The sequence below is a fragment of the Pleurodeles waltl genome, chromosome 6 (assembly GCF_031143425.1).
Source record: "Pleurodeles waltl isolate 20211129_DDA chromosome 6, aPleWal1.hap1.20221129, whole genome shotgun sequence".
In the NCBI taxonomy this organism is placed as follows: Eukaryota; Metazoa; Chordata; class Amphibia; order Caudata; family Salamandridae; genus Pleurodeles; species Pleurodeles waltl.
In genome coordinates, this window is record NC_090445.1 from 973,979,628 (window position 1) to 973,994,280 (window position 14,653).

A 14,653-nucleotide genomic window follows, 5' to 3' on the forward strand; every position below is an offset into this window, starting at 1 on the left:
CTGAATATCAATGCTTCCAAATCCTCCCATTTTTTAAGGTAAGGTCAACTGGGCAGCAGAGAGCTAAAGAAGGGGTACCATAAAGCTTCGAGTGAGGAGGGCACCATGCAGCCAGTTATGGGCACACTTTTGCATTTTTACTTTTTAAGAAAGTAATTTATTTTGAAGACTTATAGTCTTTGCTTGCTTCAGTTTAACCAAGTGGAACAATATAACTTTTAACAATGAATTGCAAAGCCCATACTTTGATACATGCTGTCCTCCTCCATGCATAGATCTGTCAATCCTGCATAAAGAGATCTGCCCAAGATCACGGATTTGGCAGAGCGGAATCCATCATAAGAACCCCTGTCTTCTGCAGCCAAATATCTAACCCAATTAACTCTGTACTCTTTCTTTTCAAATACAAAACTCTAAAACTATTGAGCCTATCATAAAAAGTAAATTATCTTAGAATGTTCACAGCTTAAAATGTCTGTATTTGATTCGGTATGTATTGATTCTGTTGGCTGGGGCAGCAAAGAAGAGGGACGGAAATAGTGTTGTCACTTAGCTGCCAAGGATCTCGATAGATGGCTTTTCCCGATTGTCAGGAAGAAAGGGGAGACTGAGAGAGGGTATATAGGGAAACTGGCTTCATGTGTGATATAAAGACCTATGATGCTTTTGACAGATGCTCGGGGGCAGTGAGCACCATGCTTCACAAGTAATCTTTTTTATAAACTGAATATTAACTGACATGCAAAGACTTGGGTCCCACTTTATAACTTATCTGAAATATACAACACATACTTTTTTCTATTCAATTGTAGATAAAATGTGTATTCTTGTGTGTTTTTGTATGGGAAACACAAACTACATACTCTTCTTGGGTGGTGTTAAGAATGCCAGTCAAATGATAGCAGAGTGTCCAGTAATGTAATGAAAGAGGCAACCAAATGAGGCCCCCCTCCGTCTTAACACAAAGGAAGTTCAGAAGGTCTTATAAAGCCATGCTCAAGGCAAAGAAAAAATACTTTTCAACAACAAGATGTACGAGAAGCAGCAAAGGAGACCAATAACCATACATTTTGGATCTGCATTGCCGAAATAATGAGGAGGCAAAAGTGAGGTTAAAATCTTGGAAGTAATATGCTTAGTATACTTTGTGTCAATATTCACTTAACAAGTTAACCCTGGTCCTGGGCAGGCATTCCTAGAAGTAGATAACAACTCTCCTCAAATAGAGATGGAAGAAATTGGGCATTATTGAGGAACTTAAACACGTTTCTCCTAATTCACAATCAACAATAGGCTTTCTAAGTCATGGAAGAAGGAACCCTAGTGTCCATTTATTTATTAAAAGGGTGTGACAGTGGATGTAAGGTCATACAGATGTATATGCTTACTTGAGCTGGACTACAAAGTTTACACAAGAATCATTGTCAATTGACTGAAGTAATGGATACAAGGCGTACATACAGTAAAGGCAGCAAGATGCCACCTATACTGTTTGTTTCTCAAAAATATGTGCAAAGCAGAAGAATAAAACTATATGTGTCCTATCTTGACATCTCATCTGCATTTGACCTAGTCAACAGAAGCAAGCTGTAGCTCAAAATGATGCATAGAATGGAAGATAATACAGATCATGGTGGTTCTCACATTGGATATGACCACATAGGTATACATTACCTTTAAAGAAAGACTAGCCAACAAGTTTCAAACTACAAAGTGTGTGCATAGGAGAGCAGATTCTGATTTATGAAAATCTTCATTTTTGTTTTCGGAGTTCTGCTGTCAGTGAATCTCCCTGATGTTGACTCACCCACTGGAAGTGTCTGTTAAAATGGTATTGAGCTGCAACTGCCAATTTCTGCCTTTTACAATATGGTCAGCTGCTGCATAAAGTTCAGTTAAAGGGCTCTGAGGAGACTGTGCATGATATGTGTTCACATCTTGTGTACACATGTAGAGGCTGGGAGAGGGACTGCTTGTTTGGCTCAACCAGGCATATAGACACTATGGCTGATGGGACCCAGATAAGATTGATATGCCCTGCTAAGGCCTCATAATTCAATTATGGATCAAAAAGGAGTGTCCCCCTCTATTTAGGAGAAGAGTAAAGGTTGCAGTATTTAAACTGTTTTTACTCTTGGGGGAAGTGGACCTAAAATATAATGTTTCATTATTTTGAGGTAGAAAGCTAGTGGCATGACTTTTCCCCAACTATTCTTGGGTCATAGTTCACCCCTTTTGAGTTCTTTAGCATGTTTCTTACTTGGCCATATTTCCGTGAAGCAGCATAAATGTATTTTTTGCTTTGAGCTGACCTCCTGTGCAAGTGAGATACCCGGCTGTCTAAGTAGCTGTTCAAACTCCCCCTTGCAAAAATGGATCCATGTTGAGAAATTAGCCTTCTTCAGGCAGACGAAGGAGTAAGGGTGAAATCTCCATTAGCTGATTAGCTGCACCTTCCTGGCAAGCAGTTGCAGGAAATTGCCACACGGGAAAAAGGAAGAATGAAAGGCTCTCTGTGCACAAATGAACACAAAGCCTTTTGATAATAGTTTCGAAATGATTCTAGTCTGTCTCCATCAGTGCTTGTGGCTTCTCCCCAACGCCAAGAATAAAATGAATTCTATCCGATGCTGCAAGCCTAAAATATGGATACTCCCCAGTGATAGGTACATTTTGCCTTCAGTTCTACTGCTTTTGAAGTGTCTTCGATCACATTTAAAAGCTAAATCTTATCTGAACTGAACGAAAGTATGTGAGGCGCTTTTTATTTCACAATACAGTAAAAGGTTTTTCTGAGTGGTCCACCAAGCACCAAACGCTGAACTAAAAACGTGCTGTTAATCCTCAGTGAACATAACCCATAAAAATAGAACAGGATAGACCAAACATGCAGACAAAACAATCTACATATCACAACACCACCATAAGTTCACGCAGTGTATAAGCATATAGCAAAAAGAGTTTGTAATACCTGCTGTACATTTTCTGTTGAGGAGTGCTTGCATGCTTTGAGTAGGGTTGAATCATTAAAGTCTGTGCTCGTTAAAAATATATATATATATCTATTGTGAAGCTTAACTTACCTATCCTGTTTGAAAAATAGACAAGCCCCCCCACCCCCACATGTTCTTTCGCTGGGATCATTCATTTCGAGTGCTAGAGGTAAGAAGCTGACAGGCAGTCATCTCAGAAGGCGCAATCTACTTGGCACAGGGTCTAGGGCGACGTAAGTGGAGCCTACTGCATGGGATGCTCAGATTTGTAGTCTGAGATGGGAAATGGTTCTCTCAACTTGTCCTGTGTCATTTCTGAGTAGTTCTTCCAGTCCTACCTCTTTTTCATTATGTTACATGCCACCCTTCATTTATAATAGGAAAAGTGCAAGTACCAGAATGTGAGTGAGATAAACTAGCGGCCCACAACTGGCTGAAGTTCACACTCTGGACCTCTTGAAAGGTCTGAAGTCTCAAGTTTCAGATAATTATTGGTACAGAACTCAATTTGCTTGAAACCTTGATACTTGATTTAGAGTCATGCATGCCTGCGCTTGGGCAAGCACCAGGTATTCAAGTAACTAACGTTTGTGGTAAAAAGTGATGCCATGGACTATCTTTGACAAGTTTACTTACATATGGTTCCCTTTAGGCCCTCACCCAGTTTCTTGGATGGTCTGTGCTGAACACTGATACTTATGACAAAATGAATAAACTTGAAAACCGAAAAGACATTGCTCAGGAAATGCTGATGTACCAATCAAAGTGCACTCCTCATGAAGTTCAGACAATTTTGGTAAGCAAAACAATTTTGGTAAGCAACAAATAGTTTCTGCAATGTTATTGGCATTTGTATAGCATGCAGACTGTCTTGGGTATCTGTTGGTTATGGCCTTGGGTGGTCTGGTAGTGATGCAGAATTCCTACACTGGCCTTGAATCTGAAACATCTTGCGAAGTTATGTGCAGGATGTTCATGTCAATTGTGTCGTAACGTGTGGTGTGATTTGCTTGATTTGAGGTTGAGTTTCACTTTGACATGCACATTTTCCATGTGGTTGAAGGATCATTCAATGGCAATGTGAAATATTAGGACTGTGGGTGTATGATATTTGTGTCAGAGAGAAAATGTGTCCACATGGCTTCACCGGTTGCTCGTACAAATCTTAGCTAAAAAATATGGCTTTAGCCTTGCAGATACAGATGTAGTGAGCTTGGTGCTGCTTTCTACATGCTGTGAAAGAATGCCACTCTTGGTATCCAACTATCTGTTATACCTCAAGTGTGCTTGATATAGCCGGGTCTGGAGGCTTAGTGGACTAATGCAACCACTCCAAGAAACTGTGTTTGACCTCATGATCACAGGATTAAATGCCATCCAGTTCATTCAGCTTTTTATCCTTTTTCGGTTGATACAATGGGTACCATTGAGATGGGTAGCAAATAACATATGTTATTGAGCCCAGGTGATGAACATGTGCTTCACAAATATATATTATGTATATTGTTTATGTGATGTGTCTTGATGGGTAATATTGCTAATAAGCTCCCAGTAGCCAATTACATGACCTGTGTTGCCTTAAGAGGAGAGTTTTGTCTAATATATTCTGTTATATTTTTATGTGTGGTGTATTTTATTGGCAAGTATTGCTGGTAACCAGTGCTGTGTTGGAAATATGTTTTTGCAAATATTTTCTGTTTTCTGTTTGTTTGGTTAGTTTTGCTGACAAGTAGAAATTGCAGTGACAAGACAGCAATCTAAAAAGCATGTGTGGTGAGCTGTGTGCATGTGAAGTGTTCGGTCTAATGTGTTCTGTTGCATGTTTCATGTTGCCAAGTATTGTTGGCAGCAGTATAATGGCTGCTAAAGCCACATGTGTTCTGTATTGGGTGAATGAGGAATGTTCTCCTAAGTATCAACTACTACATGTTGGTCTGTTTTGTGGGGACAATAAAACATTGCATATCAAGTTAATGCATTGAGTAAGAAAGAGCACAATTGCTCAGTCCACTATCACGGGTGATACAAGGAAGCCAGAGAGCCAATTGCCACACCCGGCATAGCACACCGACCCATTCTTGCCAGCAGTAAACATAGGTACCCACACCTAGAATCATAAGGCACCACCCACCTGGCATCATGATTTGGGGAACTGTCTGGTATTGTCATGGACAGCAGGATTTAAGACATCCTGTGTAGTTTGCAGGCAAGGATAACCTGGCCCTTTATTCTATCAGTCATTTCCCCCATGAGATTTAGCTACTGGAGTCTGGTTTTGAAAGTCCAGTGCCACTCCCAATGACTTTGAGATTAACTGCAGCAGGCACAGGAGCCATCGAGAGAGAGAGAGAGATGGAGAGAGAGAGGAAGAATGGGGGAGAACGAGAGATCAGAGAGAGAGATGAGATAAAGAAGAGAAGAAACGATAAAGAACATATGGAAGGAAAGAGAGTGATACTAGTCTGAGCATTTTGTTCAGGGCTGCTTTTGGTTCCTCAGTCTGGCCCTCAACCCAGGCCTTCCCAGCACAGTCTTCTGTTTCGTATTAGAAACTTTCAGACAACACTACTTTGAGAAATGTCTGACTTCATTTGTGATTAAACATCTTGATATTGTTACATAATATTTCCCCATATACCTCTGTTAGCCCATGTGGCCCCTCATTGTCCAACCAATCTGATCCAGTCCTGGACGGAGCTCACATTGATGCACGATGGACCACGTGGGAGGAATGCAGTGTTCTATTGGAATGACTCACCAGAGGTCCAAATCATACACAATGACCATTTGGCTAGACATAACTATGTCTGGATGATGTGTAAGGAGAAAAGATCTCAACAATTCCACCATACTATCATCCAGAGCATCACACTGGTCTTCACATAGAACTAGAGAGGTCCTCTAACTACAAGGTCAGTCTGTGAACTAGATGACTCTTGATAATTATATATACTGGACTGCTCCAGCAGATCTGTGGGCTTGGTTTTCACCTGTGCCTAGACACACAGAAATACCATAGCATGTCATATCTTAAACACCTTCCAGATGATAGCAGGATGCAATATCAGATATGAGGCCTGATTTAGAACTTGGGGGATGAGAATACTCAGTCACAAACTTGACGGATATCCTGTTCGCTGTAATATGATCCCATTATGTCCTATGTGGATCGTAATATGGTGGACGGGATATTTGTCACATTTGTGATGGAATATTCCATCCGCCAAGTTCTAAGTCAGGCTCATATTCAACAATGTCAGGCTGACCTAGCTGCAAAGAAAACATAAACAAAAATACAGGTATAATGTTTGATCCACTCAGATGCCATGGGAATGCAATAGCAATATACAGACACCAATTCCCAATGTGAGCCCCAACCCACAGCAACGTGACCGAACACCTGAAGATTCACAATGTGTGGCCAGTACAGTTAAGACAGGACTACAACAACAGAAGAAACTCAATGTAAGTTTCCCCCAGATGTGACACAAGGAAAATAATCACATTGTAAAGCCCAGCCAGATGAAACATGAGTGCACAACATAGCAATTTCAATATAAGGCTCACATCAATCAAACATGGGTAAAGTGGAGCACACAATCATATTTATAGCATACGTCAACTCCATTACGATTTAGGTAAGAAAAAAAATCACAATATTAGACAATCCCATTGTGATGTGTCAACAATAGCAGAACAATCACAAATAAGCCTCATTTCAATAGAACGGCAGAACACTTGTCAGGTTTCTTAGTGGATGGACTTCTATTTGCAGCCTTGGAGCGATGGCAAAATCTGTGAGTCCTGATATTGACTTTCCTTGTCTGACAAAGGTATGGGCAACCCATTCTAGAAGCCACAATGCTGCCGACAATGGAAAATCTAAGCAGATAATGCCCTCCAGAAGGAGCCCCCAAAGTGTAAAAACCCCAAAGGGGAACAAACCTCTGAATGGGACTGGAGGCTTCCAGGAGGCTGATGATGATTGGTACCGAAGGTTGAAAACCAGGACTGCAGCGAGGCACAGAAGGTGCAGATAAGGCAAGTGGAAATGCCAAGAACCAGGAAAATAGAAAGGTTCAGCAATAAGGGAAGCAACATGAGCAAGAAACACTAGCAGTAGTGAGGAGGCATCAAGCAAGGACACACCAGCAGAAGTGAGGAACACTAGCAGGAGCAAGGAAATACCGGCAGTAGCGAGAACACGCCAGCAGGAGCGAGAAGTGTTGCAGCACAAGGAGAAAGACAGTTCTGCTCCATATATAATCATGACATTGAGGAAGAAGTGAAGCTGCCATAGTGGATTGGAATAATGCTGGCAGGATGCATGGTAGTGCCTCCATGGTAGATTGGGTAAGTAAAAACTCTTCCCCAGGAAGTCTGGAAAGGAGAAGCTACAGAGAGCAAGAATATGACTCCAGAAGAAGTGAATAGCTCAAGCCCACCCAACAAGCAGGGCGAACAATGGCACTTCATGGCCCTCTGCAGGACCCCCAAGGCTGCAGGTAAGTGTTTAGGGCATCCAGCTGTGTAATGTGGGAGGCCAGGTGGGTAGTTGAGTGAGTCGTGGGTTGTGCTGCAATCCGCAGTGTGATAACCCTAACAATAGCCCATGTCACAGCTTAAACCCACCTCATTATTCCATGAGTGTGGCAGCAGATCAATCACAATGAACGGTCCCCCCAGATGTGACATCTATCCAACAGCTTGAGAACACAATGTAACACATAACTAGTTTAGATGTGAGTGTGGCAGCAGAACAGAAGAAAGTTATGGTGTACAGCTTACTCAAAGATAACAAATACAAAGGAGAGCCATCAGGGTTAATAGAGAACAAATTGAATCATAATTATTAGAGGGCAGGGCCTCCTTGACCTGTCATGAGCACACAATGAAAAAAAGGGTAGGGCAGCTGTGGAGAACAGAAATAGAGGAAACAAGTGGGTATATTTGTGTGTTTAGTTCATTTTGCTCAGAGCATGATGGTGATTTATGTTGTCTTTAATGAAGTATTCATATTTTTACTTTTCTCTCTTTAGAAAACAAAGGAGAAATTGATGAAAGAGATTGCAGACTGTGAAGATAAAGAACTCATTAAGATATTGGTAACAGTTTAACAATACACATTAATGTTTGAGTTTGTTGTCCACATCTATCTATCTATCTATCTATCTATCTATCTATCTATCTATCTATCTATCTATCTATCTATCTATCTATCTATCTATCTATCTATCTACTATTATCTTTCAAGGCAAAGGTAACCAAACATACCCCTTTTTGCAGTGGTAGGCAGCAGAGTTATGTTTCATTCAAAATATGCATCTGTGAAGCTCACTGAAAGTATTCCACATGATTATCTCCAACACCAAAATATACCCCTTCACGTTAAAGAGTGACTTTCCAAAATTTGTATCAAAAATATTATAAAATCGTTGAACTACATTGACTTCTCAAACAACAGAAACACAAACAGATTTAATAGGAGCTAAGAAATATGCTTTTGCTGAAAACATCGGCATTTACCTGTAAGGATTAAGATTCAAGATATTATCTTTGAGGAATTCATATTTGCACATTTTCCAAGGCAGGAAGTCAGCTCGCCATAATCCCTATAGCTTCTCTTCCCCCCAATGGTACACCCCAACAAAAACATTTTAAAGTAACTGCAGAAGCATGCTTTACAAGACAACTAATGATATCCGCTTTGAAAACAAAATCTGAATGAATCCTCGAAAAAGAAAAAAACAAGTGCACAATTGAAGTTCCGACTCAATTGATAGGACTTCAGTGTACGCACTGATGCCCTCCATGGGTTGTGAGCCAATATGGGAACTATCAGCCAATCTGTGAAAAACTCAAAAACCATCAGCTTTACAAGTGACCACAAAATTCATAAAATGTTATGGAGCATAAGCTGGAAAGTGGAGTTGGGCATTCCATCTTCACAAACATTTACTCGTATGGTAAACTGATGCCCAAAACATAGCTACCACAAAGTACTGAAACAAGGGCTTTACTCTTAAAAAATTTTTTTTAAGTTTAAAACATGATCCCAATGAATTTCCATTCAAACCAAAATGAAAAAAATAGGACATTTTCTACACTTGTTTCATGTTCCTCAGCTGTAGATCAATAAGGGGTCTTAGTGCAGTACTATTTTCAATAATTGAACATGTAACTTCACATGTTCATTGTTTTTTTTGTGGAAATCAAAGTAGTTTAACATCTTTTAGTAAGCTTTATTACAAGTTGACACTCTTACTGAAGAAATTCCTTAGTAAGTTTATACTGATTTTAGAGGTTTTGTGTATTCTGTTGAACAGTCTATGGGCCTTATTTAGAGTTTGTTTGCTGGTATACTCTGTCACAAATGTGGTGAATGTCCTGTCTGCCGTAGGTCCTGATCTGGAACTCGGTGAACAGGTTACTCTATCACAATCTTGATGGATAGTTCATCTGCCTTCTTACAAGTGCTTTATATGATATGGCATTTGGAATAAGGAGAGCAGAACATCAGTACACTTCCGCCAATCTCTAAATAAGGCTCATAGTCCATACTGTACTTGTAATACTCAGAGCGGACATCTGCCACATTTGTGACAGTATTTCCCATTTGAGAACCTGTAAAAAAGGCCCTGTATATTCATGTGTGCTCTGTTTAACAGACAGTAACCTTAATAAATAGGTCACTCGTTTATTCATTCTATTCATTGGTTCATTTTCTGATACAGCTATTACAATAAATTAATTGGATAAGTCATCCTTTAAAGAAAGTAAGTTAAAATTGCAGGTCAGTATTGCTGCATGGCTCACTTGACCCTTTGTTATATGTATATTTTGCAGAAGGAAGAGTTGCCGGATCCCACTGCCCTGGACCTCTACGAATTTCACTTTAGTGACTTTCCAGTATCTGAACACGAGCTGATAAAGTCTGGAATCAGACTGTTCTTTGAGTTAAATGTGGTTGAGAAGTTTAAAGTTCCCGCAGATGTAAGATTCATTTTTTGATGTGGCATTTCCTTCTGTATTTGAAGACTATGGGCAAAAATGTCTGAAGTGTGTTGGTTTTCATTCTGTTGTGTAGATATCATCTCATCATTGTTATGGGACATACCATGAAACAAACAACCAAAACTGCATAAAAAGTCACATATTTCTTCATATTGTATGGGGGATATAGTAGTAACTGACTCTTCTAATTTCAAGCAATAACAGGTTTTGCCACAATCATGCCTAGGTAAATAAAGCTGTTGTCTTGACTCACTCTAAGATTCATGGCAACCACAGCAGGTTGCAGTCTCAGTTCTACTCATCTCCCAAGTATTTCAAATGTTAAAGACCAGGACCTACATAATTTTGGACAGGTGTCGAACATATATATTCTAGCTGCTGCATTTTTCCCACACTTAGGAAAGGGTATTGAAGATTTTCTACAACACAAGACCACAATTACACCTTAATGAAGTTTGCTAAAACGCATTTAGGGTGCAGTGGTGTTGCACGCTATATTTTGAAATGCTGACAACAGTATACATAAACTTGACCATTTTCCCTGGTTTCTTTATTAATTAGATTTGGTATACACCACAACCACTTTGTTACCCACTTTTGCATTTCATCTATCATTGAAAATCCTTGTAGAGTGTTTAACAACAATGAAGAAAGTGGGCAACCTCAGCATATCCACATAGCAATCCTAATTGAGCTGCAAGTACATGCATTCACCGATACTGATGGTTCAGATTGGAATATATTGCTTACTTCTTTGACCCAGCTTATGCATTGTCATAGGATGCCTTGTCATTCCATTATTACCCTAAGAAATGACCATTCATTGTGATCAACAATTTTATCAGGATCTAATAGAATGAAAGCCTATTGTACCTATTTATTTTCAGGTCAGGTTATTACTGTCACCACACTATTTGTATTTGTATGCTCTTCAATGCATCTTCCCAGTATATTGCCATGCTGGATTGGTGAGACTAAGGCCCTCATTACGATCTCGGCGGTTAAAACCACTGAAATCCGCGCTGGTGGTCAACAGAAGACCGCCAGCGCGACTAGTACCCCCCAACCCTCCACCCCCGCCGGGCATATAGTATTTTCCCCGCTGGGCTGGAGGTTGGAAACAGTATTTCCACCCGCTGGCCCAGTGGGGAAAAGGGCCATAACATTGACAGTGGCTCGAATTGGAGCTGCCGCCAATGTTGGTGTGCGGCGGGTGCAGCTGCACCCGTCGCACAGATCACTGCCCCGGAGCACCCCTTCCGCCAGCCTTTAAAGGTTGGTGGCAGAAAGGATCATTATCTGAGGAGCAGCGCTGCTTGCAGCGCTACCCTGTCGGAAAATGATTCCCTCCACCATCAGGCTGCCTGTCGGCGGCAGCCTGGCAGTGGAGGAGAGCCGCCATAGGCGGCCCTCACTGTGTTCATAATATGGCGGTTCAGACCGCCATGCCGGTGGCGGTCTTTGCACCCACTGCTGGCATGGCGGTCTGAACCGCTGGGGTTCATAATGACCCCTTAAGTCCTCGATCCTTGTAGCCAGCTGCTTAGCCAAAATGCTTGTACACAGCATAACATCTGCGCTTAACACCAAAATTAGTATTTAAGAACTAGGGAGGTGTCAGGGTTGCCGGTTCATGAAAGAGAAATACATTAATGTGCACTTCATTACAGGAAGCTGGGTACACCTGCCCTTCCCTGTTAGTATCTACCAATTCATAGAATCAATGGCGGCTCCTGCGCTATGGCGGAGAAGCGTCAACCCCCCCCCACACACACCTGCAGCAACTGCTGCAAATCATTTAACAATGAAAGAATAATAAACTAAGTTTATTATCCTTTCATTGCAAAAGGGGAGGGGTGATGGAGATGAGTGGAGAGCACTGTGCACTCCCCGCAGCGCGCATGTGTGTTTAGCTGGCCGTCTAGGGCCGGCCAAGACACATGCGCAGTGTGCTCTCTCCAGCCCAGCACTGTGTTGCTCGGCTGGAGAAAGCAGGCACAGGCACCCAGTCTGCCTTGGAGCACCATGGCTGGGCACTCCCCGCCCATCCTAATGCTGCTTTGAGCAGCGTCGGGATTGGCCGCAGGGCAGGCTGGGAGCCTGTGCCCGTGAGGAGACTGAGGAGCGGCGGTGACGGCGCAACATGGTGTGGAGGTAAGTTTTTTTTATTTTATTATTTATTTTCTTAACATCCCCCCCTCTCTTAAATCTGCGCCGCCACGCCACCTATAACCACTGTTAGCCGTGACTGCATGAAATACCAGGCGTAAATGTTGGCAGCAAATGTCTGATTTATTACAACTGTGATTTTATCGAGTCCTGCACTTTGGCATTAGGTTCTTGGGTATAATTTCTTGAACTTCTTGCGGTATAATTCAGAGGGTTCGCTGAATGTGGTCCAGATAGAAATCAATTTTCTGTTGATCAGCTACAATAGTAAGTGTATAGAATATTTGATAAAATGATTAGAATACTTCTACAACTTCATTATTAGTGGTTTAAATTCACCTGTGAGTCATATACCAGCTTAATCCTTTGCATCCCTTTTTGATTTCGCAACATTGCTGCCAGTGTTGCACTAATCTTAAGCACAACTTAGTGGGTCCAGCATTTGGAGACTAAATCACTCTCAAATGGCTTATTCAACTATTAATAAGCACATGCAATAAACGCTTTAAGCTGCATACAATTCTGGGAAGCCATACTTTAGCCTCAGATCTCCTAGTGAAGCATTAATGAGGAACACTTCAAAGAGAAGATATTGGGATTGAAAGAAGGATTGATAGTGGTGAAAAGTACACATCTAACATTGCCCTTTTGTCAAAGATTTTAGTTATTTCTTTGAAAAAATCCTATTTCAAAGTATTGATTAAATATGTTATGGTTCTCATTTGATGGTCAGTTTGGTTTTAAAATCTTCTGTTTGCTTGACAAACAGCTCCATATTAATGTGTTCTTATTTTTACAGTCTACTTAGATACATAGAAATACTTGATAGTAAGTGATACACTTAATTTACACTTCTAACCCTACAGAACTTCCCCTCCAGAAATAAAAAAATCATATAATGTGAATTATAACTTTTTAACTAACGAAAACAATGCATTGTAAAACTACAAATATTATAAAGAATTTCAAATATTAGATTTGTCATTTAAGGAGTTATAAAAATTATTTTAGATTTAACACCTCTTTCTGATGTATGAATAGCCTTATCCTTCACCAGAATAAATTTGGTGTAATTTTTCTTTTAAGTGTCAACCTTTTGATATCAAAACTTTCTATAGAAATACAATCACAGAATCAGACACCTGTGGGTGAAAATCACAATCACTGATGTGGTGGATCTAAATTTCATGGCTGCTTGTTCTACTAAATCGGCAAATCTCTCAAACCCATATTTAGCATTAATATCCTTATTTTATCTGAGTTGAGCAGTTCAAATAACAGGATACAATCAACTATCTTTCACAGATTTCAGGACTCTTTCTCTGTATCAAATATCCCCAAATGCATTATTGAGTGTTAAATTGTTCCGCTGTTACAGGTTCTGACAAGATGGATGTACACAGTAAGAAAAGGATATCGTGACATAACCTATCACAACTGGAGGCACGGGTTCAACGTAGGGCAAACAATGTTTGCATTATTAATGGAAAGTATACTTATCTTGTTTCCTATGTTTTTACCTATAAAATATATATATGTAGACTCTGGACTTTAAGCATTTATTTACACCTATGTTTTCTTTTGTAGACTGGTAAATTAAAGAAATATTATTCTGATCTGGATGCTTTTGCAATGGTTGCAGCTGCTTTTTGCCATGATATTGATCACAGAGGCACAAATAATTTGTATCAAATGAAGTAAGTCAAAATACACTGCTGACTATGCCATCATAAGTTTATTTTTCAAATTTTTAAATGCTTTAAGTAATTTGTCTTTGCACACTACACAATCAGTTGTCTTTGAGTGCATCACCTACTCTGCTAGAGGAGTAAGTTGTTGCCTTGTCCTGCCTGCTGGTGAGGCAGAAGTAAAATATATGTAGGAAAATCAGTGACGGAAGAACCATCTTATTGAAAAGATCTGGTTCCTAAACATTAATTCAAATTGAAACAGCAGTCTTCACCGCCCTAAAGAAGTTGGAACTGCATGCAGGAAGATGTTGGTAGATATAAAGTTGTATATAAAGCAAGTACGGGCTGGTTGCCACCCACCCTTTCTCCACAGTTCTCCACTGATATGAAACAAGTGACAGACATATGGATGAATGAGCAAATAATAAAATGTTGCATGGCATCAAAGCTGGTGTCGATTACCAAAGATGCTGTATCTTCAGATATATGCTTATCTTTAGTGAAAAATGCCAAAATGATTGAGTGGTATATTAATAATATTTAAATTTGTAAACCACAACTGATAATTATTAAGGTGTCCTGGTGCATAGTTACAGCAAAAAGTAGAACTGGATTGCCCTGAGAAACACTCTAAAGTGTGTGAAGCCAAGTTTCTACTGGTTTCCTTAAAGGCAGTAATTCCCTGATAGCGCAAAGAGAAAAGGAAGGTTGTTCCAAAGACAAGCATCTTGAACAGAAAATGCTCTCCTGCCTGTATTACTCTTTTCAACTTGATATGAGCAAGTT

At 40.3% G+C, this 14,653-nt stretch overlaps 1 protein-coding gene across 3 annotated transcripts in view; it reads left to right on the top strand.

The window, feature by feature from the left end:
• PDE6C (phosphodiesterase 6C) overlaps positions 1 to 14,653 on the top strand; it is a 314,305-nt gene that overhangs the window by 139,744 nt on the left and 159,908 nt on the right. For all 3 annotated transcript variants that reach the window (XM_069239839.1, XM_069239840.1, XM_069239838.1), the window contains 5 exons: positions 3,646 to 3,789; positions 8,033 to 8,098; positions 9,840 to 9,986; positions 13,555 to 13,661; positions 13,763 to 13,873. In XM_069239839.1, coding sequence (XP_069095940.1) covers positions 3,646 to 3,789; positions 8,033 to 8,098; positions 9,840 to 9,986; positions 13,555 to 13,661; positions 13,763 to 13,873 — 575 coding nt within the window. The remainder of the gene's footprint in view (positions 1 to 3,645; positions 3,790 to 8,032; positions 8,099 to 9,839; positions 9,987 to 13,554; positions 13,662 to 13,762; positions 13,874 to 14,653) is intronic.